At 37.2% G+C, this 25,754-nt stretch overlaps 1 protein-coding gene across 12 annotated transcripts; it reads right to left on the reverse strand.

Moving 5' to 3' along the window:
- Window positions 1–860: 860 nt before the first annotated feature.
- CYP27C1 (cytochrome P450 family 27 subfamily C member 1) lies at window positions 861–23,069 on the reverse strand. Of its 12 annotated transcripts, none has more exons than XM_072874763.1 (10): window positions 22,633–23,069; window positions 17,686–17,876; window positions 15,837–16,036; window positions 13,046–13,255; window positions 11,148–11,311; window positions 7,631–7,797; window positions 7,166–7,244; window positions 5,974–6,177; window positions 3,097–3,189; window positions 861–1,260 (listed from the first exon to the last, which is right to left on the reverse strand). In XM_072874763.1, the coding sequence occupies exons 1-10, from the start codon at window positions 22,969–22,971 to the stop codon at window positions 1,120–1,122; spliced, it is 1,788 nt and encodes a 595-aa protein (XP_072730864.1). In that variant the 5' UTR covers window positions 22,972–23,069; the 3' UTR covers window positions 861–1,119. The 12 variants fall into 12 exon arrangements, with proteins under 12 accessions (XP_072730864.1, XP_072730875.1, XP_072730870.1 ...); XM_072874774.1 differs by having other exon boundaries at window positions 17,686–17,803; window positions 22,633–22,651; XM_072874769.1 differs by lacking the exon at window positions 22,633–23,069 and adding an exon at window positions 22,411–22,515.
- Between the last annotated feature and the right edge of the window lie 2,685 nt (window positions 23,070–25,754).

A 25,754-nucleotide genomic window follows, 5' to 3' on the forward strand; every position in this document is an offset into this window, starting at 1 on the left:
AGCCAGCACAGTTTTGTGTTCAAAGAAACAAGTTCTCCTAAGCCCATGGTTTTATATCTTCCAGACGTGCCAGGGCTTGATCTGCAAGCTTGTGGTCTGCTTAAACCACAGGGAGGCAGAGCAAAAAGCAGTGTAGTATAACCCTTTCTCCACTCACAGAAACTTTATTAACGTGATGATCTTAGTAGTTGCCTTACCTGTTTAAATCAAACTCTACCTTTCTTGAACACACAACCACACTGTACATAGCACTTAAAATGCAGTCTCACCTATTCTTCCCCAATCTCTATCAGAGGTAGTTCACCTCATACATTCTAGGCTGTATTTTTCATTATTCCAACACACTTGCAATTTCTAGTCATCTGTGATTACCTAGGTCTTCCTCTACACATTTCCTTTTCAACTGGTGAGCTCCTCAAATTTTTATTCCCTACACACATGTCTTTTGCTGTTAAATTCCATCCCACCTCTATTACATTCTGGTTTGTTTGGGTTGGTTTTTTTTAATATACTTTATGCCTTCAATCTTTATATCATTAATACTCTTCTATGTATTAAGCAATTATCACTAATAAAAAAATTACATTAGAATCAGTCCTAGGGTACTTCTTGAGTAACCTTGCCAGTAACTTTCCTCCAGAATGACAGTACTCTTAATATAATATTATCTCTCCTTCAGCCAGATCATTACACACCTTAAATTCTTGTATGAATCCCCATCTTTTCCAGCTGAACTAGTAATTTCACATGTAGCAGTGAATCTTCCAGTTCTATCCAACAAGTTAAAAACTTTTAAGACGCTAAAGAAAATGCAATTATAAATAGCAATTAAAATGAGAACCAGGACTTGTAAATTCTGTATAAATATTTTATTATGTATAAAAGACAACTTACATGGATAGATGCTCTATTAAAACAAATCACAGGCTTTCTGTTTTCATTAAAAGATTCAAATGCTTTAAAGAGCATCTTAGAATGCTTCTTGCCTCTTCTACAGTGATTTGTTACTTAGGGACTGATACCAATTAGCAAATGTACTGCCACATAGCAATGGCTGGTGTTTCTAATGATGCTATGACAATGCAAAAGGAGGGCATCATACAGAATCCAAATTCGGATTCAAGGCTTGGGCTTTTTGGTCCCCAAGTCAACAACAACAGGCAAAGTTATGGAGTCAAATCCGCAGACTTTTAAACAGACCTTTGCAAAACACCTCCTTTGGGATGTCAGCTGGCTCTGGCAAATACAACTCTCTTCATTCTATTTAAGATGGGGACAATTTGAAATAACAATGGGAAAGAAAAAAAGGAATAATGTGAAGCCCCGGAAAACAGCATCAGAAGGCAAGCTCATTCAAGGGAAAAAACCCTCCACAGATTACCTGTTTTTCTTATAGTACATATATATGCTCAATACAGGATTAACACTTTAAAGTCATCATGTAAACATTTAATCTTCTCACAGATCAGATCAACTTTGTTTAGTGTTATTATTTTATATATGAGATCCATATAAAGGAGGGGGTTTTTTGTCAAGACCTTGAAAAGGCACTACAAAAAGTAAGCAAAATACTACAACAATGTGATTGTAGTAGTTAGCTATGTGGAATTTCATGTCCACCATTAAGACTACAGTGTGTTATTTAATTTGTAACCTGTCTTTGACTTCTTACAGCTAGATGAGCAAAGAAAAATGTTGTCATTTAAAAAACTGTGTTGCACAACTTTTTTCTAACTCTGCATATGTCTGAAAAGTTTACGATTATCAGTATGTAAACTACCTCACAAACAACAGTCAGAGCCTGACATGTAAACAGTTAACTATACATAATTACATAGTTAATTTCATATTAGGATATGCAGGTTTGAGCATTGTTCAAGGCATAACATGGTCCCAAGGTATAAGGTTTCTCTCAAAAATGAGAATGTAAGGTTAGTGCAGTGATACTAAAGTTACCTAAAGACTAAAGTATCATGCAAGAGAGACTTTTCTGTTAGTTGCCACAAGAAAAATAAAATAATAATTAAGAAAAAAACCTTTCAGGTGTCCACTCTTTGTCTTAGACACTAGATAGTAAAAAAGTCTCCAAATACTTCAGTAGTCACATTTCCATCCTACAGAAGGCAACTGTGCACCTGCCTAGGGGTTCAGCATGTTACAGTGGGAAGTTTACAGTTCTTGCTGTTGAAGAACTGTGAAGACAGTTAATAGTGGTATTTTAATTAAATGATAAAAATGCAACAACTACTTAATTTTTATTATTTACATTTTGTTTTGGCATAATATTAGCTAGAACAGTGAAAGTGGCTTGTGCTATTCCACTCAGCTTATGCTTTGGTGATGAGGACAATATCTGCGTTCATAACTCTACAATGTGACATTTAAACTTTTATTTTTAAGATTTCTAGTTTTTTAAAAAAATTATATATAAACGCTTTATGGGGATTATGTTTGGATACATTTTTAATTGTTCTGTATTTCGAGTCTAAAAAAAGTGACATAAATTGTATTTTTTCTATCTTTGCTTTTCATATTACTGTATTAATTTTTTAATACACAGAGTAAATGTTTTTACAGACAAGAGAAAAATGATCTCATAATTTCAATGTTAGGTGGAAACTTTTAAAAAACACTGGAGGACAAAAACCAGGTAAACACAAACTGATAAATGCAGCTAATTTTCATGTACTATATAGTAATCCTCTTGCTCTCAAATAGACTCACCAAGGAGTTGACTTTTATGACAAAGCAGTGTAACAAAACCACTGAATGATACCGATATGCCTGAATTTAATTTTTTTTCAGTGCATGTGTTGTTATTACTAGAAATCCTTCCAGGTAAAAAGAGATTCCCAGTGCAAGAAGGAATTTTTTCCGTATATATTTTCATATGTGTAATTACCAATTATAGGAGAGGTAATTTATCTTATGTACTGCTAGAACTAAGGCAGAACATAATACTTGATAATTTTCCAAATACCTACAAACCAGAGAACAAGCATGATTAAACATCCATAAGATGCAAGTCTGCTCTCCTGAAAATCACACAAGTATTTCCAAAACATTTCAGTCTCACTTTCTGTCAGAAAATCTCACATTGATGGAGTTTCCAGGAGTCAAAAGTCCATGGGTTTTGGCATTAACTGGTTCGGTTTTGGGAGAAATTTTGATCTCAAAATTCTGAAGCAACTGTGAAGATAAACAGGACAAGTGTTAGAAAAGCTGCAAAATTACAGATTAAGATTAGACTTCAGAGAAGAGAACGTAACAGACCTTCACAAACAAAATTTCTGTTGCCAATTCTGTGGAGTCTAAGTGCTATGATTCCCACACAGGAAAGAAAAAATAGTTGTTACAAGGTGAAGATTATAGTTAAAAATCTTCCTCCTCTGATTGAGGGAGGACTGAGCCAGTCCTTTCTGAAGAATTTCCACACAACTAGATTAAACAGTCTGAGCTATCAAAGAAACTAAAGTCTCTTTTAAACCTTGTGACCTTCCTCTCTATGTGTTTTTGATTTAACTTCCTTTAATATAAATCAATACGTTAAATATAAAACGAAGCAATAAAAGAGTCCCAATCCCATCACACACATTTCTCTTCCCAGGCAGAAGGAAACGAAACAAATATGAGACAGCAACTGTCCAGTGCACCAAGTGAAACAATCATAATTCAAGGAGTCAAATATTAGAACCTCTCCTGAACAGAATCACTATAATTCAATCACACAGGTTCTCTATACGTTAAACCCCTATTTCCATACACTTAATGAAACTGAGAGAATCAGTTGCAAACATAAATCACAGAAATCGTAGGCTAAAACAAGAGAGGAGAGACTAAAACAAGAGAGAGGGTGAGAGGTTTCTCTCACCTATTTTGAAGCTGAACATAGAATACCTCAGCTATCTATTTTTGAACTTTCAAGAAGGAAATACTGCAACATCCACAACTTTTCCTAATATTAAATCTCAAACACTTTTTCCTATAAACTAAGCAATCTTCTCTTACCCTTCTCCTAGTAAGTAAGCATGATGAACAATGCATTATTTCCCTATACATAACTACCTTTTCAGTATTAGATGTTTGATCAAATTTTCATCTCATTCTTCTCTTTTTCGAACCTCTTATTCTTGTTATTCTCTCTGTCTTCCGAATTTCCTCCGATTTGACTATACTGTCCTGAAAACGCAGCGCGCAGGGTCGGTTGCGTATCACAGTCTAGCTGAGGATTCACTAGTGTTTGGTAAGACTGAGTAATTTAGCTCCTCTTTCTGACATACAACATGTTTGTTAATACTGTTAATATACCCAAGCATTATACTGCCTTGTCAGAATTAGCGTCATTATTGTTGACCAATTTTTTACTATATCACTCCAGTCTGTTTCTCCAGTACTAATTACTGAGCCAGTTGGTCAGACATTTGTATTTATGTACTTGATTTCTTCTCAAGAGCAGTAACTTGCAACTGTCCTTAGTGAACAATTTTGTGTTGATTCTGGAACATTTCTGCATTTTTTCATAATTCTATATTCGCATCCTCTGATTTTAACTTAATTCATGTCAGCTTGGTATCCTATGCAAACTCTAAAAGTATTCTCTAATCCATGATTTACACTGTTAATGAAAATACCAACCTAAATCAAATGCAGGACAGACTCTTATAGAATTTTAATTAAACATTTTCCCATTTCAACAGCAAATATTTGACAGCTACTGCCTCCAGCTTTTTTTTTTTTTCTCAAACCAGTTGTGCATGCATTTTATAGGTACTTCCATCTGGAACAAATTTTATTAATTTAAATGTGAGAACAATGTATAGGAAATGTGAAAATACTTCCTGAAGTCAGAATACACCAGATAAAATAAATCTGAAGTCAGATTTATTTTATATTCACCACATTAGACAAGTGATCAAGTCAAACAGAGAAATCAGACTGGTCTGACACAATTTCTCATTGATCAGCTCCATGCTTCATGTGTTTCTGTTTTTAAATCACTTAAATATCATCTTGATGCGTGCAAATAGGTTGTGTGCTATTTTGTTCTAGTTTCTTTCCAGAAAACAAAAGCAGGCTCTCTATTACTTCCTTGATCCTCCTTTTCAAAAAGATGCAAGTATGTTTGTTTTATCCAGCCCTGAGAGCTATCTCACTCTGGGTTCCAAAAGACACATGCTAATTGTTCAGAGATTGCTCTAGGCGTTTACTTAAGGAAATTCTAACGCAAATTCAATCAAGCTTTGCTTTGAATACATATAATGGGTCTAAATATTTTTATAGTTAAGTAGCTATAAATAGTTTCCAAATCTTTGAGGTTTGATTGCACAATCCGATCTCAGTATTTGAGTTAAAGGGGGTCTTGTAAATGACCAAAAAATGTAGCAGCTGTTGGGAAACCTTTCTTTATGATATTAAGCAGTGGAAAACAATATATATCAAGATGTACTAACTACTTATATAACTAAATTATGTGTATCTAAAATGATAATAAAGTTAGAAAGAAGAACAAGAAGGGACAGAAAACCACAAAACATAGAAAAATTCTACTGTTTGTCATAACACTGTGGTCAGTACAAGGATATAAAAACTATTTTATGTCTTTGTAAGTACTGAACTCTTTGTAACTAAAATACTGAAACTGAGGAGGTAACCATTCTAATATACATTAAGAAAGACTTCTAATTTGCTTACAAAAACCTTCTGTACTAAATCCATATACTTCCTTAACAATCTTACCTTTAGTTTTAATTTATTTGTACTATAAAGATTTTTTCTTCTGTAATGTAGTTTAACAAGTACGCTACATTTCAAGCATGATTATTTTCAATTTTTTAAGCCTTTGCAGGATGACTATGCTAGACAAAGCTCCAAAACAAAGTTTTTGAGCACTGTAAGATATCCAGAAATGGCATACATAGAAAAGAATCATACCAATATATTTTTCTTCTTGTAATGCTGTCACATAGTTCTAACCTGAATCAATGCAAGATGAATTTCCAGCTCTGCAATTCTTTTTCCTATACAACTTCGAATGCCATAACCAAAGGGGATGGAACCAAAATTGTCTACTCTGTCCAAATTATCTTTCCTCAGCCAGCGCTCAGGTCGGAACTCATTTGCCATTGAGAAATTTTCTTCGCTGTATGAAGTAGTATAATGACAGAGTGCCAGCTGCGTCTGAGGAAATAAATGATATTTATATTTACCTAACTCCAATACACATAACAAAATAAAAAAGCATTTGTAATTACTGTAATTAGTGCAATATGAGGTGATAAAAATTAAGTATCTTTGAGTAATTCTAGAAGAAAAAAGGATACCTAGAAAATCGGATCCCTTTCTCAGCTGGTCAAATTAAATAATCTTCAAATTGTTTTAAATGTTGCCCGATATATTAAAGAAGATGCAGTGGGGAAGGAGATGGGAACAAAAGTCACAAGTATTGGGAACTGTCTCAAAAAGATAGTAGGAGAGAAAGGGAGAAGAGAGACACAAGACAATGGGAAAGGAAAAAAAACCCACAACACCTCAGGGAAAAAAAACAGCAATAATTGATGTGATGATGTTTCCAAATAAATCGGGGGGGGGGGGGGGGGAGGTGTGCGTGTGTGTGTGTAATAATATTTAAATAAGTATATTCAGAATTAAGAATCCTGACTGTTTTAAAGCTATGTTGGTCTAACACAGAAGTGCTGTCGTTTAAAATAGAGCAATACAGTTCTACCATGATCTCTGTGTAATATTTGAATAGCATAAAGGAAAGATTCATAATTTTAAAAGGCAATTAAACTCTTTCTACAAAGGGAATTAACAGGCAAAGAATTAGAAAACTGCAAGAACAATGAAATTCATGCTTTTAAAATCAAATTGTAACATTGCACAGAGATGTTATTAATAGACTCCACCCTCAAGAATACTAAGAACAAGTCATGATGGTAAATTTGATTAGCAGGTGAGGACCCAAATCTAAAAAAAACAATGCAACACGTCAATTATAAAATCCATTTTTGTCATATAAATGGGTATTATTGAAATACTTTCCTCTTAATGCTCTAGCTTGGTTAAATCTTCTGAAATCAATGAAGTGTATATATGTGGTAACAGATCACATTTCATACACAAAAATTAAACTGTGTTCTCTGCAGAGGACTGCAATAGAACCTACCCCTTTAGGTATCAAGTATCCTCCAATGATCAAGTCTTTTTGGGTCACTCTTCCATTTCCTGGCAATACTGGATATAACCTAGAGACAAATATTTACGAGAAGTTCAACAGTAATAACTAATACAACTTTAAAAGTTTAGATTCCAATTTGCATTCACAAAAATGCAAATCATACAAACTAACACTTAAAAGGCAAAAATCAAGCTTTCAATTACCTACCTTAACAGACATGTCCTACATATGTGATACTACTTCTACCATACTTAAAAACATTAAACACTATATAAACTATCGTATTTCATTGCTTGGGCATCCTTGGACACAATACTGCTACAATAAATAAAAGCAGAAGCAGCAAATAGCAGTAACAACAACTAAATACAAACGTTAGCATAGACTCAAAATCCATTACAACTGCATGGAATTCAATTTTTTAATTAATGATTGCAGTTGTCTGCTACTTACCTCAAGGTTTCTTTCAGCACAGCTCTAATCAAAGGCAATTTTGGGACATCATGAGCCACAGGAACTTGGTCTTTCCCCAGCTTATTTACTATTTCCTCATAAACACGTTTTTGAGCCTCAGGGTGCTTTGCCAACAAGTATGTTGCCCAGGACAAAGTAAAAGAAGTCTAAGGAAAAAACCACAACCATCATCATCAAGTCCAATGAGATTAGATTAAAAATAATTTCAAGCCAAGAAAAATGATCAGTTTTCAACTATGTGTTTTATACGTTTAAAGTTATAAAACAGGCTGGCAATGATACACATCTGGACTCAATGGGATGTTGTCAGACTTCACCATCCCCTCCTTTATCCTTTTTCCATCTAAAAACCCTTCACATATCAAAACAACCCATGCTGATATTTTCCCAGTGAAATATTAAGAAGCAACAGAAAAACCAAATGCAAACAAAACTACAGAAACAATACTGAAACATAAACACTCTAAACAGCAATGGATTAAGTTAATTGTTAGTTTTCAATATGTGTTTCACCTTTCTTCCCAACAAAAACATTTCACAGGAAACAAGATAAGAGAAGGCTACTCAGAACATTACCAACGCTTTATAAGCATATGGTGGTCTCCTCATAGCATCCACACAACAGAATTGATATTATCACTGCTAAGATTACACTTTATCCTTTGGTAAGCAATGCTACACCACAATTGGCACTTTCTACCTCTTGAAAATTCCCACTTGACTGACATTCAGCATCCTATTGAAAGCCTTCTTAAGGAAGCTCAAAGAGTAGCTTATATATTTAAAGTGGCCCCAAAATGTTAAAATACCCCCCACACACACTTAATGATTCTAATAATCATCAAGGCTCCAGAAAAGAGGTACTGTGTGAAAAATAATTTTAAAATATTTTGTATGAAGGAAGAAAACAGAACACAAGGCAGGAGACAGTTCAACTTTGAGCACTAGATTTAAAGGAACCCATCATCTATTCCTCTTTCACCTCAGCTGGAAAAATTGCACTTCAATGCACATTTGTGGTTTAGGATACACTCTGAGAGCATGAACTCACTCTGTCTGTACTAACATGGAACTGAGTATTTCAACTCTAAGTTTTTGTGATCTAATATTTACCATGCATTTAACCATGAGTCCCTGTGTTTAATCTACCTGGATTACAGGGACTATCCCATTCAAATACTAGACAGACTCAGGACATTTAGCTTCTACTATCAGCTGCACCCAAGACATTAAGGTCAAGCAAATGGCCTTACTTGAGCCTGTTTCCCTCACAACCATCACTGAAGACAGGAAGTTTACCATGAAAAATGTATTTTCAGTCTTCCTGAGTAAGTATGGCAGAGAAAGTGACAATGCAATCATTCTGTTCCTTACCTGTGTTGTTCTTAGTATCTTTCAGCATTTAACAGAGAAAAATTGCAACCTCTACCCTAATTTTCTTGAATTATTTTTAAATGTATTTTTTTCAACTTGTATAATGAAGACAGACAACCAGTTTCACTTTCTAGGCAGGAAAGTTTTATTTTCAGCTTCTCGCTGGCACAACAAAGCTTAAGGTTATAAACAATGTATGGGTAAAAAATCCAATTTCTGGAAATGTCTTATTATGGGCTTACATTTAAGATCAATTTAGAATGCAAATTCATCATGACAGTAACCTTTTATGTCTTGTCTTCAAACTGGGGTATAATGCTAGAATTATAATTCTAGAACCTTTCTTTTTTTCTTCTTGTACTATTGAGTGGCTGTCCCTAGTGAAAATGCAACCCTGCCCTATTCCTCTCAGGGCTCAGAGGAGCTGGCAATTGTGCCAGCTGTATACAGAACTTCTCTGATATAAACACTGTTTCTTCCCAGGTTCCTAGCTCCTTCATAACCTCTTAAAAATTAGCACCGTTCCAGGGACAGCCAAAATGCTTTGTAGCCAAAACCCGCCTTATAATTTTGTTGAAAGCTTTTATAATCCTCTAAACCTCTTTCAGTTTCTATGATAATATGAGATCTGAAGTGACAGCAGTCAGGGAAAAAAGGTTCCCTCAATTTCTGTCTTGTATTTGGAAATGAGAAATCAGAAGTACCATCCTCTCACAAAATGATTGTTGCCAGCTGAGAAAGCCGAGTCAAATGGAAAGAGAAATTCTTGTTGGCATGAACTTGAACACTGTACTTTTAGTTTAATGGCAACTCTCACACACTAAAAATGGAAAATTAAGGGTCTGAAAGATTAGAAAATAAATGGGATGAATAACTGTGCTTTATTTAAGAACCAAACATCAAAAAGCTCTCCAACTTCATAAGACCTTGGGATACTTAACCAATGGAATAATCTTCAGCACATAAATAAGCTTTACGTATGCTCCTTATTTTGGTATGCAAAAGTATTACTGTTGGGGTTTTTTTTGTTTTCTTTAGAAACCTTACAAACTTTCTTAAATCAAACAAATCTGAATTCAATTATACAGAGAGGTTTTTCTACTTTAATGCTACTTTACCTTTTTACTTATTTTAATCTTTTCTACTGTAAGACTGTTAAACACAGTCCTACATAGCACTTTATCAAATTCATATAGATTTATTTTTTTAAATTGCTCATTTACAATCATAGTGTTCATTGATATTCTAAATAACTCCATATACATTGTATATACAATACAATAACTTATTTTTATCTTTTCTTATTCTTCTGATTGTCATGCAGCAGTCAATACTAAGCTACACTGATTTCACAGGATAGGAATGAAAGGAGGGTAAGACATATACATGACCTTAATGTTTCTTCAAATGCTCTAGATGACAAATCAGAAGAATAAGGAAAGATGGCAACTTTAAAATGCTTCACTAGGTGTTAACATACCTCATATGCTAACCTCATTAATGCTGAGCCCCCCATCACCACAGCTCTTTGCCTCAGACTGACTATGTTGCCAGCACAAGCATGGGTGGCAAACTTAGACCTTACTTACATTGGTGCTGGCCTAACACCCCCCTCCTAATGGACTTCAACACAAACCAGGTATCTGATCCATAATGTGTGTCCCAACTGATTTAAATAGCTGTATGTAAAAATCCTTTACCAAATTCTACATATGAGTTTATTGATCAATTTTTTCACACTAACTTTCAGCAGCATTTTCTATTGTGGTCTACCGAAAGAAGCACAAATACCAACCTGATATTATCAAACTAGGAAAAGAAAATGTATTAAATTCAAGCTGAATGTAAAGACAATTGCTATTTTATCCGTTTAATAACCTGTGGAACTGACTCCCAAACAATGAGTTCCTGTAACACGCAGCTAGAACAGAACAACACTGACTTCATTCTAGTAGAGAGATTACACAGTGCTGTAAGTATTTTCTACCATTTTAAAGATGTAATGACTTGAATGTATCAGAAATTATGTCCTTATAAACAACATAACCCGCCGTGAAGATAGCTGCAAATGGTACTGGTTTACAAAAACAATTGTGCACAAGAAAAACGATAACAAGCTTACTGTGTCCACTCCTGCCAGAAGCATTTCAGTCATATTGGCATAGATCTCTTCCAAAGTAAGTTCCTTACTCACTAGGAGGTATGTAAGTAGCCCACCATTTACTACTTCTCCTTGGTCCAGCTGAGACTGAATAGCCTTCAATTTGTTGTCAACATGGATTTGACCTTTGGGATTCAAAAAAATTGTTAAGCCTCCATTTTTATTTTTCTGCTGGTTCCATTCAGTAATGACATTTCCCCCTTACGCTACTCTACATAGCCATAAAAAGACAAAATATTTGAATCTGTTTTCTCAGGGAAAAGATAATAGAGTGGTGGTGGAGGTCCTTGGGTACTCACGGTAAGCAAAGACAGAGCTGACAGGAACCTTGGTAGCTCACAGCATGAGAATGCTGAGCACGAGTAAAGGACACAAGAGACTATAGTTTCTGACTGGGAGCGAAGGAAGCTCAAGGTCACGTTTCTACGCCCACCTGGCTTGTTTTCTGATGACTCTGCAAGAAGTGGTGAACTCTGCAGAGCATGCTGCAAGTCAGCACACAGGCTGCTACAAGATGTTAGCAGCAACCAGAAGGTCAAAGCCACAGAACTGAATCACACTGAAGACAAAGATGAGGAGCATCAAGTAATAACAAAAATTGAAAAACTTGAGTGAATGACATTTTGAGCAATTTCACCCACAGTCCCATTTATACTGTAGTGACTACAAACAGCATCTTCAGTGAAACAAGATATTTATAAAAACTCCTCAGAAAGTTAATGCCTCACAGAATGAGCTTACAAAAAAAAAGAACTAGAATCAACATGTTCCTTTATGAAACCTACACAAACATACACATCACATACAGTGATTCTCACCATTTAATTCCTTTTTCACAAAGGGATTAAACAAAGAAACAGCATAACAAGTTTCAAATTGAACAAATTCCTCAAGAACAGTTTTTCAGCTGCTGTTAGGATAAAGCTGAAGTCTGCTGTTGTTTTTAACCCACAAAAGGGAACAAGAATGCTTTATCATGGGAAATAATTTAAAAGTGGCAGTGTAAAAAAGTACGTGTTTCACAGAAAACACACTTGTATCAGCATTAAATGGATTCCCTAATGCCTACTGTAGGTACAGATCAATACATATTAAAAATTAAGCATATTAGGCATATTAAAAGTTAAGAAACTAAAGAATCTACTCTCAAGAAGATGTACACATCTTAGAAAAGCAGTGCTAATAAAATAAATTAAAAAATGCATGCAGCTTTCTAACATTAGAGAAGGAAAAAGGGTTCAAGGTTTTTTAAACACTCTAGAATATTAAAAAAAAATATATTGCAAACGCAACTCCTTCTTCTTACTTACATGAAAGCTGATTGATAAAGTAACCTGGAATGCTTTATTCACAAATAAACATATTGCAGTCCAGCAGCGCACTTCTATGTCAACTTATATGCTTGTACATGTATATATAAACTTCACAAAGAGTGTAATTAATTGCTCGAGTCTCATTTTTTTAACTTTCTAGTCAGCTTTAGTGGTGATTATTTGCCAGAGTGCCTGACTGAAAACTTGCTGAAGTCAACAAAACCACCCTCATTAAAATCTGAGCGGCTTAAGATAAAGACTTGGCAAAGAACTTGGACCTGGAGTGAGGACTAGGCACTGAAACAGATGAAGACAAATAGAGAAACAGCAGTATAAAATCGGGGAATATTTAAAGTGTACTGGTAAAATTATTTTTCAGCAGAGTATTTTTTAAAATGGTTCCCTTGGTCAGTCTGAGTTTAATATGAAACTTACTTCTATCACAATGTCTTCTTATAATTTTAGAAGAGAAATGCAGCAAGTCCTGTTTGAACACACACAGAACCTGCAGAAATACAGCTGAACTTTTCTACTACTAAATCTTACTAAATTTGAAGAGTCCATCCCAGGATCTGCAGAACTCTCTCCAGGGTTTTGGAATAAGTGGACGAAGCCATTTGGGAATAGCACCTGCATACATAGAGGTCTTAAACATACTAAACATCAATTCCAGAGCCTCAATATATTCAACAGTCTGCTGTGGGACGTTGTTTTCCAGGCAGCCCAACCGGCACTCATACAGAATAGTTGCCACACCTGCACATACGAAATCAAAGAATTTGCTATACACATGCATATACACATATTAATAACTTAAGGAATTATAATGCTAACATAATGGAACTACCTTCCAAAAATGTTTAGTTATCCAACTGCAGTTGGGAGCAGATAAAACAGCAATTTAAAACACAGTAAAAAATCCCAGCATTTTAGTGAGACAGTGACTATTATGTCAATAATGCTCAGCACAAGATGACAGCCAGGAATTCCACCAGAAGTAGAGCAGCCCTTCAGCATGTTTGCTGTGTTTTGCATTGCACCACAAACCCTGAGCCTGCCGTGCTGGCCTCTGAACACACAGGGACATACAAGACCAAAGACATTTCTGGTAACTGGTGATAATGCAGGAATTTCTAGCAGTGGCTATGCCTTTCTTCGTCATAAGCTGGTAGTAAACGAATAATGAGGATGCGTAAATGGACAAAGAGTTTGCATTCTAGACAGTGATTTCACTGCACACAATATACTCCATGTGGCCCTGAAAAACAGCAAGTGTGTGACACTGTTGCACGCGACGATATTGACTTATCTCTTGTTCCTGACTTGCTATAATTTCCTCAGATGTGTTGACTGCAGTATTGCAGTGATCCCTACTAGAAATACCATTCCCCCCCCCCCCCCAACAGTACTTTATATATATTGTTATTAAATTCTTATTCTTCTTCTCAACTCTGGACCATTTCTTCCATTTATCAAGTTAATACTCATCCATTAGTGTTCCTGTAATCTGTCATCTTAGTTTTTATAAATATACCCAAATTAATAAATATTAGACAGAACTCAGCCAGCAACTGCCCTACTGGAGTTAATCAAAATGTCCTCTCAGTTTGACAGCAAACCGTTTTTAATTACTTTCTGAACACAGGTTTCTAGCAATTTTTCCTCCCAACTTGCAAAATCTAAAACATATTACCCAGTTTATTTATTAAAATATCACATGGTACAGTACAAAAAGCATTCCTATTATCAAAATAATCTTATTTAATGATTTTTCTAAAATCCAGTGGGGCGATTAGGTAATTTTAAAAGGCATTTAGATAATTTCTCAAAGCTATTTGCATCAAATCAAATGTTTTTTAATAAATGTTGTGCTTTTAAATTAATTAGTTAACAGTTTGCCCACATCTTTCCAGGAAATATTAGAATAACTGTTAATTAGATAGAGTAACTGGTCTATTAACACTCTAGTCTCTTTTTTCTCTGTTTCTCCTATTAAAAACAGGTACAATAGATATGATGTTTAACCTTGATCTTGCCCTCCATCAAACCCTCCATAAATTCTCAAGTGTGTATACATAGATATATTTATATTTTTTTATAAATTTAAAGAAACTTTTCTTTTTCGCTGTTCTTTGTTTCATATTTCTTCTTTATTAACAAAAAAAAAAATTTAAAATCTGGCTATTGTCAACTCACTCTTCCTTCCCTAATTTTCCTCCCTGGGGAGATATTTTTCTGTGCCTTTTATTTCTCTTATGCCTCTTTCAGCAACTGCTAGTTTTTATGCATTCTTTTGCTCTTTACATGGTCTTTTCAAAAATATTTTACACACTGGTTCCCTGAACAGCTGACGGTATAAGTTAATTAAAACTGCAATTCATATAGGAAATAAGTGTGCGCCAGGCACAAGTTATAAATGAAAAGCTAAAAGAATGTGAAGAATTTAAACTAACCCATCAGTTAAAGTGAATCTGTAAGCTCAGAGTTTAAAATTCCATAAAATTGGTAACTCTTAGTTGAATGCTATTTTTAGACGTAATGTGGAACAGACTCAGGTTAGTTTACCAAACAGCCAGCCAGCCATTTGATACAGCATCTTCATAGGTGAGCAATTTGCAAGTTCTTGCTAATCTCAAATTCTTCAGCTGCCTGTCAGCAAAGAGTACCAATGTTTTCAGAAGACACTACATGTAACAAGACCAAGTTCTATGCAGTCAGTTAAAGGAATGCATGAAATACAAATCACCATTAGATTTCTGTAAGAACACAGGAAATGCTGTACTAGCTCAGGCAGGAGTTCCATTTAGCGTTCCCTCAATTAATGGTAGCCAGTGGCAGATGATATCAAGGCAAGCATAACAATCCCACAGTTGGCATGTGTAGGCAGGGGAAAGCAGTATCTTTTCCCACATTAAGCTATGAACAGAATTTAGGTACATCACACAGGGACTCCCCACCTGGAATTTGGCCAGTATGTTGTTAAATTAACATGTCTTAGAAGTCACACTGTTAGAAGGTCAACACCCTTATTCTTGAGAAATTAATACAGAAATAGGGAGTACTGAAACTGCTCAGGGCCTTGATTGTACGCTTCACCTACATACCAGCATTTCCACAGGAAATGTCCCTTAATACAAGGTATCACCTCTTTGGATTCCACAAAGGAATTCTACTGATATCTACCACACGAAGTAGGAAGACACCTGAATGCAGAATATCAAGCTTCCCTTTTCAGATTAATCACAATGGGGCACTAGTCATTTGACAAAAATGCCTAACCATAAGCACACTGCTTTACATCCATTTTCTTCACAAATGTTATACAGCCTGGGCTTACCTTCCATTGAATACTTGAAAAAAAGGTTGTTAACATTGGTCACTGTTTCTCCATCGTCCTCTTGACTTCTGAGGGTGTGGATTCTTTTAATTAAGTCTGTGATAACTTCATTGACTCCTTTGGAGTAAACAGCCACATCTTTCGGTTTCAGAATTTTTTGCCTCAGTACACTTCTCATTTTTAGCCATTGTTCCCCCTCCCTAGAAGAAATTATTAATAATGTCTCTACACAGTTCTTAACATTCATTAGCGGGGTAAGAGCTCCGCAATGAAACTGTTTATGATTTTTTCATCTCAAATGAAAGCAAGTGGTGAAATGAAAATCATGACAATGTATATTTGGTATTATGTTCCTACATTTTTATTCTGTATTTATTGCATGTCCTCATTAAATTTCAGTGTTGCAACATGTATGTACATCTGTAAGTCAATCTCTGGTCTGAGTGACAGAACTTGGCCACTCAGTGTTCTGAATTTGACAAGTGTCTCTATATATCGGTATTTTAGTAGTAGCTAACACAATAAATTTGCAGTATTTTCTTATTAAAATTACTTTAAATAAATATTTGAATGGATAGTCTGCAAAATTCCTTTTACCTAGAATTGTGATACCACCAAAGGTATCACGTCCAGATCTGACAAATCAATGGTTTGAGCTAGTACCATAAATGCCATTACTGATACATTACTTTCAGTTACCCTAATTCTAAACGTACAAAGTAATAGGATAGCAGACCCAGCTATAGAGAAACAATTTACAGCTAGATTCTCCTTTAGCTGAGCTATATATTTAAATCTTTGTGCTGAAGACTAAAAATCTGAATTGTAGCATCTGCAGGCTTCATATGAGTACAGTATTTGGGAACAGCAGTTCCAGGGATATCTTTCAATTCCTTATCAAGACAGGCAATTGTCTTTTACACGTTTATTTTAAATTGCTATGTAAGTATTTCCCATTAAATTCTTTCACCTGGAGCAATGCTGCTGCAAGGTACAGAAACTTATTGGCTGGCAGAAGTATTTAATCTCTTTAACAGACATTTTCTGACTATCTCTTGATTTAAGATCTCATTTCACAAAATATCAAGGAACTGTTAGTTTGGCTGAACTGCAGCTTAGGATTTGAGTCTGCAGTGCAATACATAATGCCTTTTGCCACCATGAAAGAAACAGACTGCCTATGACTCAGGAAATTAGTTTCCCTCTAAATAAACATCCTATGTCAGTGGGGACTGTGAGTAGTTCTCAGTGGCAATTAGCCACACCCACATGCACTGCCAGTTTATGCAAGCTTTAAAGACAGATAACTCTTCTAGAACCAGCCGTGTACAAAAATATCTGCATGGGGACGCACTACAGTGTGAATTTACCATACAGTGACTTCTCTGCATTAATCTACTGAGGGGGCACTTCGGTGAACAATAAAGCTAAAGCCAATCTGAGCCAACAAGTCCACACAGCACACTGCCAACTGGATGCAACAGTCTAGATCTGAAGCAATAAAACCAAATTTGTGCAGTGCTGTGCCAAAGTTAGTAAGCCCTATCCTGCAATACTGCTTCCAAGTGAGAGAGTCAGCTCAGACATCTCTAGTTGATACACATTCCCCAAAAATGTTTTTATGCAAGGTAGCTTACTCCACATTCAAACTACACATCATTACCTTCCCTTTGAAAATTTACAGCAGAACAGACAATTCACCATAAATTCCTACCCTCTTCCCCCCACTAGACATACCAATTTCTGCACACAGAAAAGCCTGAATTCCCAGGTGACGTTATAGTCCTTCAGATAATTACACTAAACTTTCACAAGAAAACTTAGAAAATTAAGGAGTAACAACACTTACGCAGAAATAAGTCCCGTGGCTCTCCCTCGTAAGTCTCTGTATTCCTGCCAGGATTCCATGTTAGCTCTTTGTGGTGCTCTGCCTTCTGCCCGGAGGACTTGAGCAACCATCTCTCGATCTGCAATGGATACAACAAACTGGGGACCAAAGTGAGACTTGAAGATCTTTCCATATTCCTGAGTGTGTTTTTGCTATAATATCACCAACAAAGAGAAACAGAAGTGAAGTATTACTAAGAAAAAATAACACAAAAGGAAACTGACAATTTGTCATACAGTGAATCAATCTGTCACACCTAGAACTTGATCCCCAGCCTTCCAGTCAAGGAATGGTTTGAAATGTCAGGAGAAAGCATCTAAGCATTACTGTGAAATATTAATAAGGCAAACAGAGAGGTCACACCGTTCAGGACCTCTGACTGAAAAGACCCAAAGCTCTAAGGCACGAAACATGAGTGAAATGAAATACTGAGAAGATGAAAGGACTTGGGGTCCTTAAAAACACATCTCTTCAGATCAAACAGGTTAGAAAGAATGTCTGAAAAAATGAAAAACATAGAGGTAAATAGGGTGAAATTAACAGTATAATACAAAGATATAATAATTTACTTTTAATGTCTTTTGTTAATAACGACTTACTCTACCATTTTATTCCTTATAAAAACTACTCCTAAATTTCTCACACCTAACCAAGGACAATGATAGCATAGCAGCCTAGTGAGAAACTGCATTTTGGGACAGCTTCATCAAAAGTGAACTTTAGAATGACATACGTTAATTCTGCAAAAGGAAGGAAAAGTTGAGGTCTCATTCCTGGAGTGAGGTTTATTTAGTGGTTGATCCACAAGTTATGTGATTCAAGCTGAAGGCAAGCAACAGGCAATTAAGAAAGAGGATTGGAAAACATTACGTTATGTATAAAAAGAAAACCAAAAGTTTTCCAGTAAGATTGAGCTATCACTGTCCCATGAAATCTTACTGATTATTTCAAACAAATTTTGTTCTGACATGGTCATGAAATGAAACACCCAACTCCCAGGAATTCACTTGGAGTAGAGGTACATCACCATTTTAGGGAAAAAAAAACAAAACTGCAAAGTTGTTAAAGAGATATTATTAGGACTTTAGATTTAAGAAAGCTTTAAGTTTTAAAGCCTTTATTTCAGGTCAAAGTAACAAAACAAGTTAAACTGACCAAAGATGGTTGATACAACTACATCAGTGAAAGTCTAGTGTTGACCCAAGATTAACTTATGAGAAATATTTTTTTTATCAGTCTTGGTTACAGAGATAAATTGTTTAATTGCCAACAATAAGTTTAAGATACATGAATCACTCTTCAGCTATGGTACCAAGTGCTTATAAAAGATGTAACTCTTTTTGCCTCGTTTCCAAATAAAACAAGAGTTGTGCAATTGTAGTCTCTGCCAGTCTCCTCTTAACTACTTTTGGAACACAATGGCCAATTTCAGTCAAGTTTAACAGAGAGTTAAAGGTCTCCTGAAATTATATTCTTACCATTTTCAAAAATCGTCATCTGGATTCAAATGAGACACACATATTAGTCACCCTGATGAGGGAAATGCTACAGTAGGAACTCAACTGTTATAATTTCTGCTTGGTCTGCTGCTAACCAAACACCACACACAGACCAATGTACACAGAAGCACTCCCAAAACCCGAAGTACCTCTTGCTCCAGAGATATTTTAGGGATATTGAAACTGAACTTGGAGATAATTGAGAGCATAAGTCTTTAAAGGAAAGCATGAGTTGGGAGATAAGTGCTGCAAGGAAAAGGAAGTGGGGTGAGGGGGATACAGGTCACCAGTCACAGAAAAACAGGTTCAACAAATTTTGCTATTTATGGTGCAGCTTGTTTCTTCCACTGATGGTGAGGTTTACATGGGAGGATAAACTTCAACAGAAAATAAATCAAGTGTCAAGCCATACAATCAAATAAATGAAATACTAGTTTTAAACCAGAAACAGACAAGGACAAGGTATTTGGACATCTCTTGCTTTCAACAGAATGATGTTCAGTATATAAACTTCATGTTTAAAGAAATGCCTGGAACTTCTCTTCCATATTTTCTATCAAAACATAGGTTTTCTTTCCCTTGTACCATACCTTAAAAGCATTACACTTTCATGTCTCACATACCACTCTCACACCAGACATTCTTTCACACATCATAAATTCAAACTGCCAGCATCCAAACCCTCCCCCCTCACCTTTCTTTTCTTTATACTTGCATAGCATTGATGAGACAAGAGATCTAACCCCATCAAATTAAAAATACTTTCCCTTTGTCATAACTGCTGTACGAATTACTGCTTTGGCCAGGACTAACTGGAATCACGTTACTGGGAACAGAACCTCCTTTGTGAAAAAGTGCTCAGCTTCCCCACCCCTTCTGCATATAGCGTACGAATATTTGTGTGCACCAAAGGACATCGTTTAAGTAGCTGTGCTGGTTACCAAAGGGTTTCATACTAATTTATTCCTGATGTTCACTGTATTGTTAAGTTTAACAGACTGTTATTAATCCACTTAATGCCTATTTGTATCCAGCATGGGCATTAACAGAGCATCCATGATTTATAAAGTGATTTTTGAGACTCTAAACAGAATAAAAACTAGTATCATATTACAACTCCTCCTTACCCTTCCTCCCACTTTCCTTTCTATGAATAACATTCATTAAAGAAGAAAATTTCCGTATCAGCTAGTGGTAGTGAAAAGTATATATTATTTAGGTTGTCTATTATTCCTTTTAATATTTGAATAATTTTCACTGTTTTGACACTGAAAGAACAGTGAAAACTTGAATTCAATGGTAGTATTTTTTTAGTGTTATGAGACTATGGTGAGTGCCTCTCAAATTCTGTACGCCACCACAGAGGTAGAGGAAAAATAAGAAATATAATGCAACAAAAAGCTTTAGCAATCATAAAGTTTCATCTGCATGTGTCTTAGTTAGCAAACAATTAAGTTGACCAATTCATCATCAGCAATCTAGGTTGGCTGCCATCGAACACACCACAGACTGAGGAGCCTAACACTTCTTTTTAGAAATCTCAATGGTAAATACAACAATGCCAGACGTGATTTTTTTTTTTAGTGTTTCCTGCCTCTTTCTGGTGTTTTTAGGCCCTTTGTAAACTCTAACTTTCAAGTTTTGATCCTCAAACCATTTAAAGTTCTGTCCTGTTCTGTTTTCCCTTTTCTGTTTTTACTTCCCTCTTTTTTTTTAATTTCAGTGATTTTCAGGCAGCAAACCTCTTGGGGTTGTCTGTGAATCCTTTCCTAGCGATCTGGGAAAGGTCCCTAAGAAAAACAAAATAATAAATGCCGCATTTGAGGTATTCCGAAAGAGGTCTGTACTGCCAGTGGAAAGCGTTACGGATCCACAACTGAAAAAGCCTGAAAACCACTGCTTTCCTCCCTCGAACACAAGTGCTCACTTCAGAATCACTTGGACTACATGGGGAAGAGGCCCCAGGAGATGCACTGTGACTTTTTAGGAATGAAACCCACGCTTGGCCAAGCGACCAAAAAAATTCCTCTTTGGATAGAGACAGCTTTACGGTAAGACAGCTGCCCATGCCAACATCCCAGAAACGCTGTACAGAGGAAGGATACTCGTTCACCCAGCTCCTGCTGTTCCCAAGCGTGGATCACCGTGCTTCACTCACCTTCGACGGGCGGGGCCGAGGAAGGCGACACGCCGCGGCCTGTGGACCACCACAGAAGCGGAGGTGCCCAAACCACAGAGGACAGTTCTCAACCCCCACACGGGTTCACATTTATTTCACCGTCTCCCACCCCCCCGCGTACTCCAGAGCTGCCATACGCCAGGTGACAGGAGCCGCTCTCCGCCCTCGCTCCTCTCACCCCGCCACCAACCTCCCGCCGCCATCAGGCCACGCTTCCCGCCACCCGCCTCCCCTCCCCCTCGCCGCACCGCCCGCCCGCCCGCGAGCCAATGGGGCCGCCAGGGGAGGGGGCGGCAGAGCCGGCGGCGGGCGGGCAGCGGCGGGCGCGCAGCGCCAGCCGCCACCGTCGCCCCGCCGTTCCCCCCCCCGAGGTGGTTTCAAACCGCCCGCCTCCTGCTGAGGGGAGGGGGGCGGCAGCCGTGGGCCGGCCAGCGCTGACGGCAGCGGGGCCAGGCGCATCTACCGCCCCCTCAGGGGACCTATATATGCGAAGTATATTTATGTAAGGGGAGGCCAGGGCAGAAGTGAGGGTTGGAGAGACAAAATGGTCTCTGGCCACAACAGAGGGGCGCCGGGCTCAGCTGGAGGAAGGAAAGCGGCGGGAGTCCCCTCACGCCACCCTGGCGGTAGCGCCTCAGCCGCAAGCCGCAGCACGACTGAGACGGTCCCGGGTGGCCACAGCCCAGGGTGCCGGCACGGCCTCACCTTCAGGGTGGGTGCTGAGGTCCGGGATTCGAGGAAAGCCCGCATTTCCCAGCTCTGCCCGCCAAAAATAAGTCCTCTGCGAGTTTGTGAAACAACCCAGTTCAAAAAGACGGGATTATTTTTTTTGTTTTAGTCTAAGGCACCTACCTAAGAGTTCAAAATACGCGTAAACAGGAAAAGGGGGGGAGAGCTGAAAGGCTGGGGCTACCGGCGAGGCAGTCACCCCACGTACGAGGGGAAGGGGGGAAGTCGGGAGCAGGGTGTCGGCACGGCTCGCAAGCCACGTACTCGCAGGCTCCTCACCGAAACAAAAATGCTGAAGGCTCCAAGTGCTACGGGAGACGGAGATTGAATGGGAGGATCCTCCGGATCCCGACTCTTTCATAACAACGGGAACGCGGCGCGGCGATGACTAGCTGCGGTGCTGGTAACCCGGTGATTACGCAATGTTTTGTGAGGGGAGAATAGGAAAGGTTTAAGTAATCCTGGCGTGAATAAAATATTAAATAGCCGAGTAAGCTGTACCTGGATTTCATGAATGCGGCCGAAGCCGTCCTTCCAGAAGAACTCGTAGAGATTGTAGAGGGTGTTGGGTCCAGGCATTTCTTGCAGGCTCTTCACCCTGCCAAGCTGGTGCGGGGTGGGCTTCAGCAGCTCCCCTGCGCGCCCTGAATCTGCCACCATCTCCTCGCCTTTGTTCTCTGCCGCTGCTGGCGAGTTATTCTGCACCTCCAGAGACTGGCTGCTGGAAAGTTTGGGCAGCTGGTGAAACCTGCTGACAAAAATCGCATAGTAAAAGTAAGTCCTCTCAGATTCAAGCGCCTGCTTGCATTTCATTGTCAAAACTCTCGTGAAGAAAGACATGTCTTTTAATTTCAGAAAGGTCCACTTTGCTCCTGCAGCTGCTTTGTATTTGGTTGCTCTTTCTTCACTGCCTGCTTTAACTTGTACAAGCAGCACTTCTCCAAACTCTTACTGCATGAGCATCAGTTTACACAGACCATTATTTAACGCTCCCTCCCCTAGGGCTGGAAAAGGGGGGTGGGTCTGGGATGAGACTTGAATAGAACGAACCTATTATTTTGAATAATTCAAATCAGATAAATTTACCCATTAAGCATGCAGCCAAAGTTTAGTTTTTCCCCCTTTCCGCCATTGGTTTGGCAAAAAGCTCATGTAAGTATTATCCCATCTTTCTCCTTCACTAAAAAGGTGGGTTTAGGGCTAGTTTTTCTGTGGCATTAATTAATTCCCATATATTAGAAAATACGGTATTTTTCTGCAAGAAGTTCTCCTAGTACCATTCGTCACCCTGTAACATGTATGGAAAACATTTCTGCATCCACATACACTAGCAATGGTTTTACACAGTAACCTTACGAACAGTTCCTGTAAATTACAATATCCAGGGATGTTTGTTGTATTGCAGAATGATTTATCTTTTGGGCAGAGATATACTCCATAAGCAGCTTGTGTCAACTTTTGTAGAAAATAACCAGTGGCCTGTAACTGTGTAGTGTTCCACCACAGTTTTTCCTCAATTTGGCTGCATAGATTTATAATCACACACAGAGAACTTGAGCTCCAACCTGTTTATCAGTTTGTTTTGCACAATTTCAGAAGTGTTGTTGCTGTCTTCATACCTGTTTATGTATAATTCTGAAGGTGTTAGTGATAATATGTAAAATGTTCATTAATTCCAGAAATTATGTGGAAGAGACCACCTTGGTTTTAACTGAATTAGAAGCTCAGGTAAAACTTGACCACAGAGGAAAGTCTCAAGGAAGATCTGCATTTCCAGAACTTAGTTATGAATAAACTGCTGGAAAAGTAAGGCTAGCGAGCTTCAAAATTATTTGCCTTTGTTTTCCTTCTGTTTATTTTTCTACATTTATATTTTTGAGGCTGCAATCCAATTGAGATTTGTGTACATACTTAATTTTACCACTGATAACTCCACTGAAATAAATCTACCTCTGAAGTTAGACATGTGCATCAGTCTTTGTAGATACAGCAGTAAATATTACCAGAATAAAAGGCAGATGGTAAACAAGTCTTAAAATATATGAAGTACATATTGGTTTAAACTAAAATAGTTTAAAATAGGCTTCATCATATTTGACAGGGTCAAGAGAACAGCAACAGAAAAAAATAGAGGTTTTTTAAAATTGACATGAGGAGGTTGAGAGAATTATTTCATCTGGGAAAGATTACTACCAGGAGCATGACAATAGCCTACTGATGTGTACAACTTTTGTTAAAAAAAGATGCATGTCAAAGAGAGAAGACAGAAGATAATGGGCTTAGTTTGCAGCTACAGATTTCTTGATTAGATTTTCAGGTAGCCTTGCTATCTCAGATATTTTTGGGATGTCTCTTAGGTATTTCAGATAGCCAAGGTATCTCAGGAGATTATGTAATTGCTATCACTGAACTTTCTCAAACTCACTGGTTTGAGAAACATCTGTCAGGCACATCTGGGTATATCATGGTCTAGATTACCTCTGGAGTTTCCCTTTTCCTCCTACATTTCTATAAGGTGTAGCTACATTATTTCTTTAACATTTATCTAAAGATGCTTTGAGTGACACAGTTACTCAGAAAATAAACACTTATGGGGAAAAATATGAAAACCAGCTGGTCAGTGTGAAATTCTGAACAAGTTTATCATCATAAGTAAATGAAAGGTTAATTCCATGTCTCACTTATGGACAGTGGAGGACAAGAACAACAAGGAATATCTCCCAGAGCAAGTAGCTGCACTATGAGATGTCTGCAGGAGGATTTAAAAACAGAACATTTATTTATTCGACAGGAAAGATGGACACAAATCCTAGAACATGCAAAGAACAAACTAAACTATCTAAATTATCCACACTACCTAAATTACATTTGCCATATTCTAAGAACAGTAACTACAAAAATTTAAAGCTATTGAACAACAGATGTCCCTATGTTGTAAGTCAACAAATAGAGAGGAAAGAATATTAATTCACTTTGTAATGAACACCAATATAATCCCTTAGCTATACATATTAAAAGTTGTATCAGAATTAAAAATAAATTCTTAATCTCAGTACTAATAATTTTAAAATTAATTTTTTTCCAAATTTATGCAGTCGTTCTCCAGCTTAAAAAAATTATATTCATATTCTAATTTCTATATTGATGGAGGGAATATATGCACCCTTCCTAAAAACCGCTGCCCACAGCTATCAGTAGGTAGGTATTTTTTATTATTATTTTAAAGTCGTACACCATTAAGATAGTGTCAAACATCTGCATCTATTAATATGCCAGTGAGATAAACTCAGATACATTACACTGCAAAGGCTGCAGTTTTGCAACTAGCAGTAGCTTTCTCTGGTTGTACATTTTTGCAGTTAATTCCATATTTGCACATTCACTTTTTTCCCACCATTACCTCTTTTCCATTAAAATTATTGTAGGAGAGAGTGTTTCTAGCCAAGCTACTTGAAAAAGAGTTTCAGAAGTTTTGTGTTGTAAGTACTTCACCAGAACAGTACCTGTTTTCCCTCTGAGGAATTTCTGGAGATGGCAGTAGTCCCAGCACAGGAACTGTGTTGTATAACCCCACTTTCACTCAGTCTTCTAGGCAGTTTACTTGTTGTTAGGTTTTTGTTTGT

This window comes from Ciconia boyciana, chromosome 10 (assembly GCF_034638445.1).
Source record: "Ciconia boyciana chromosome 10, ASM3463844v1, whole genome shotgun sequence".
Taxonomy (NCBI): domain Eukaryota; kingdom Metazoa; phylum Chordata; class Aves; order Ciconiiformes; family Ciconiidae; genus Ciconia; species Ciconia boyciana.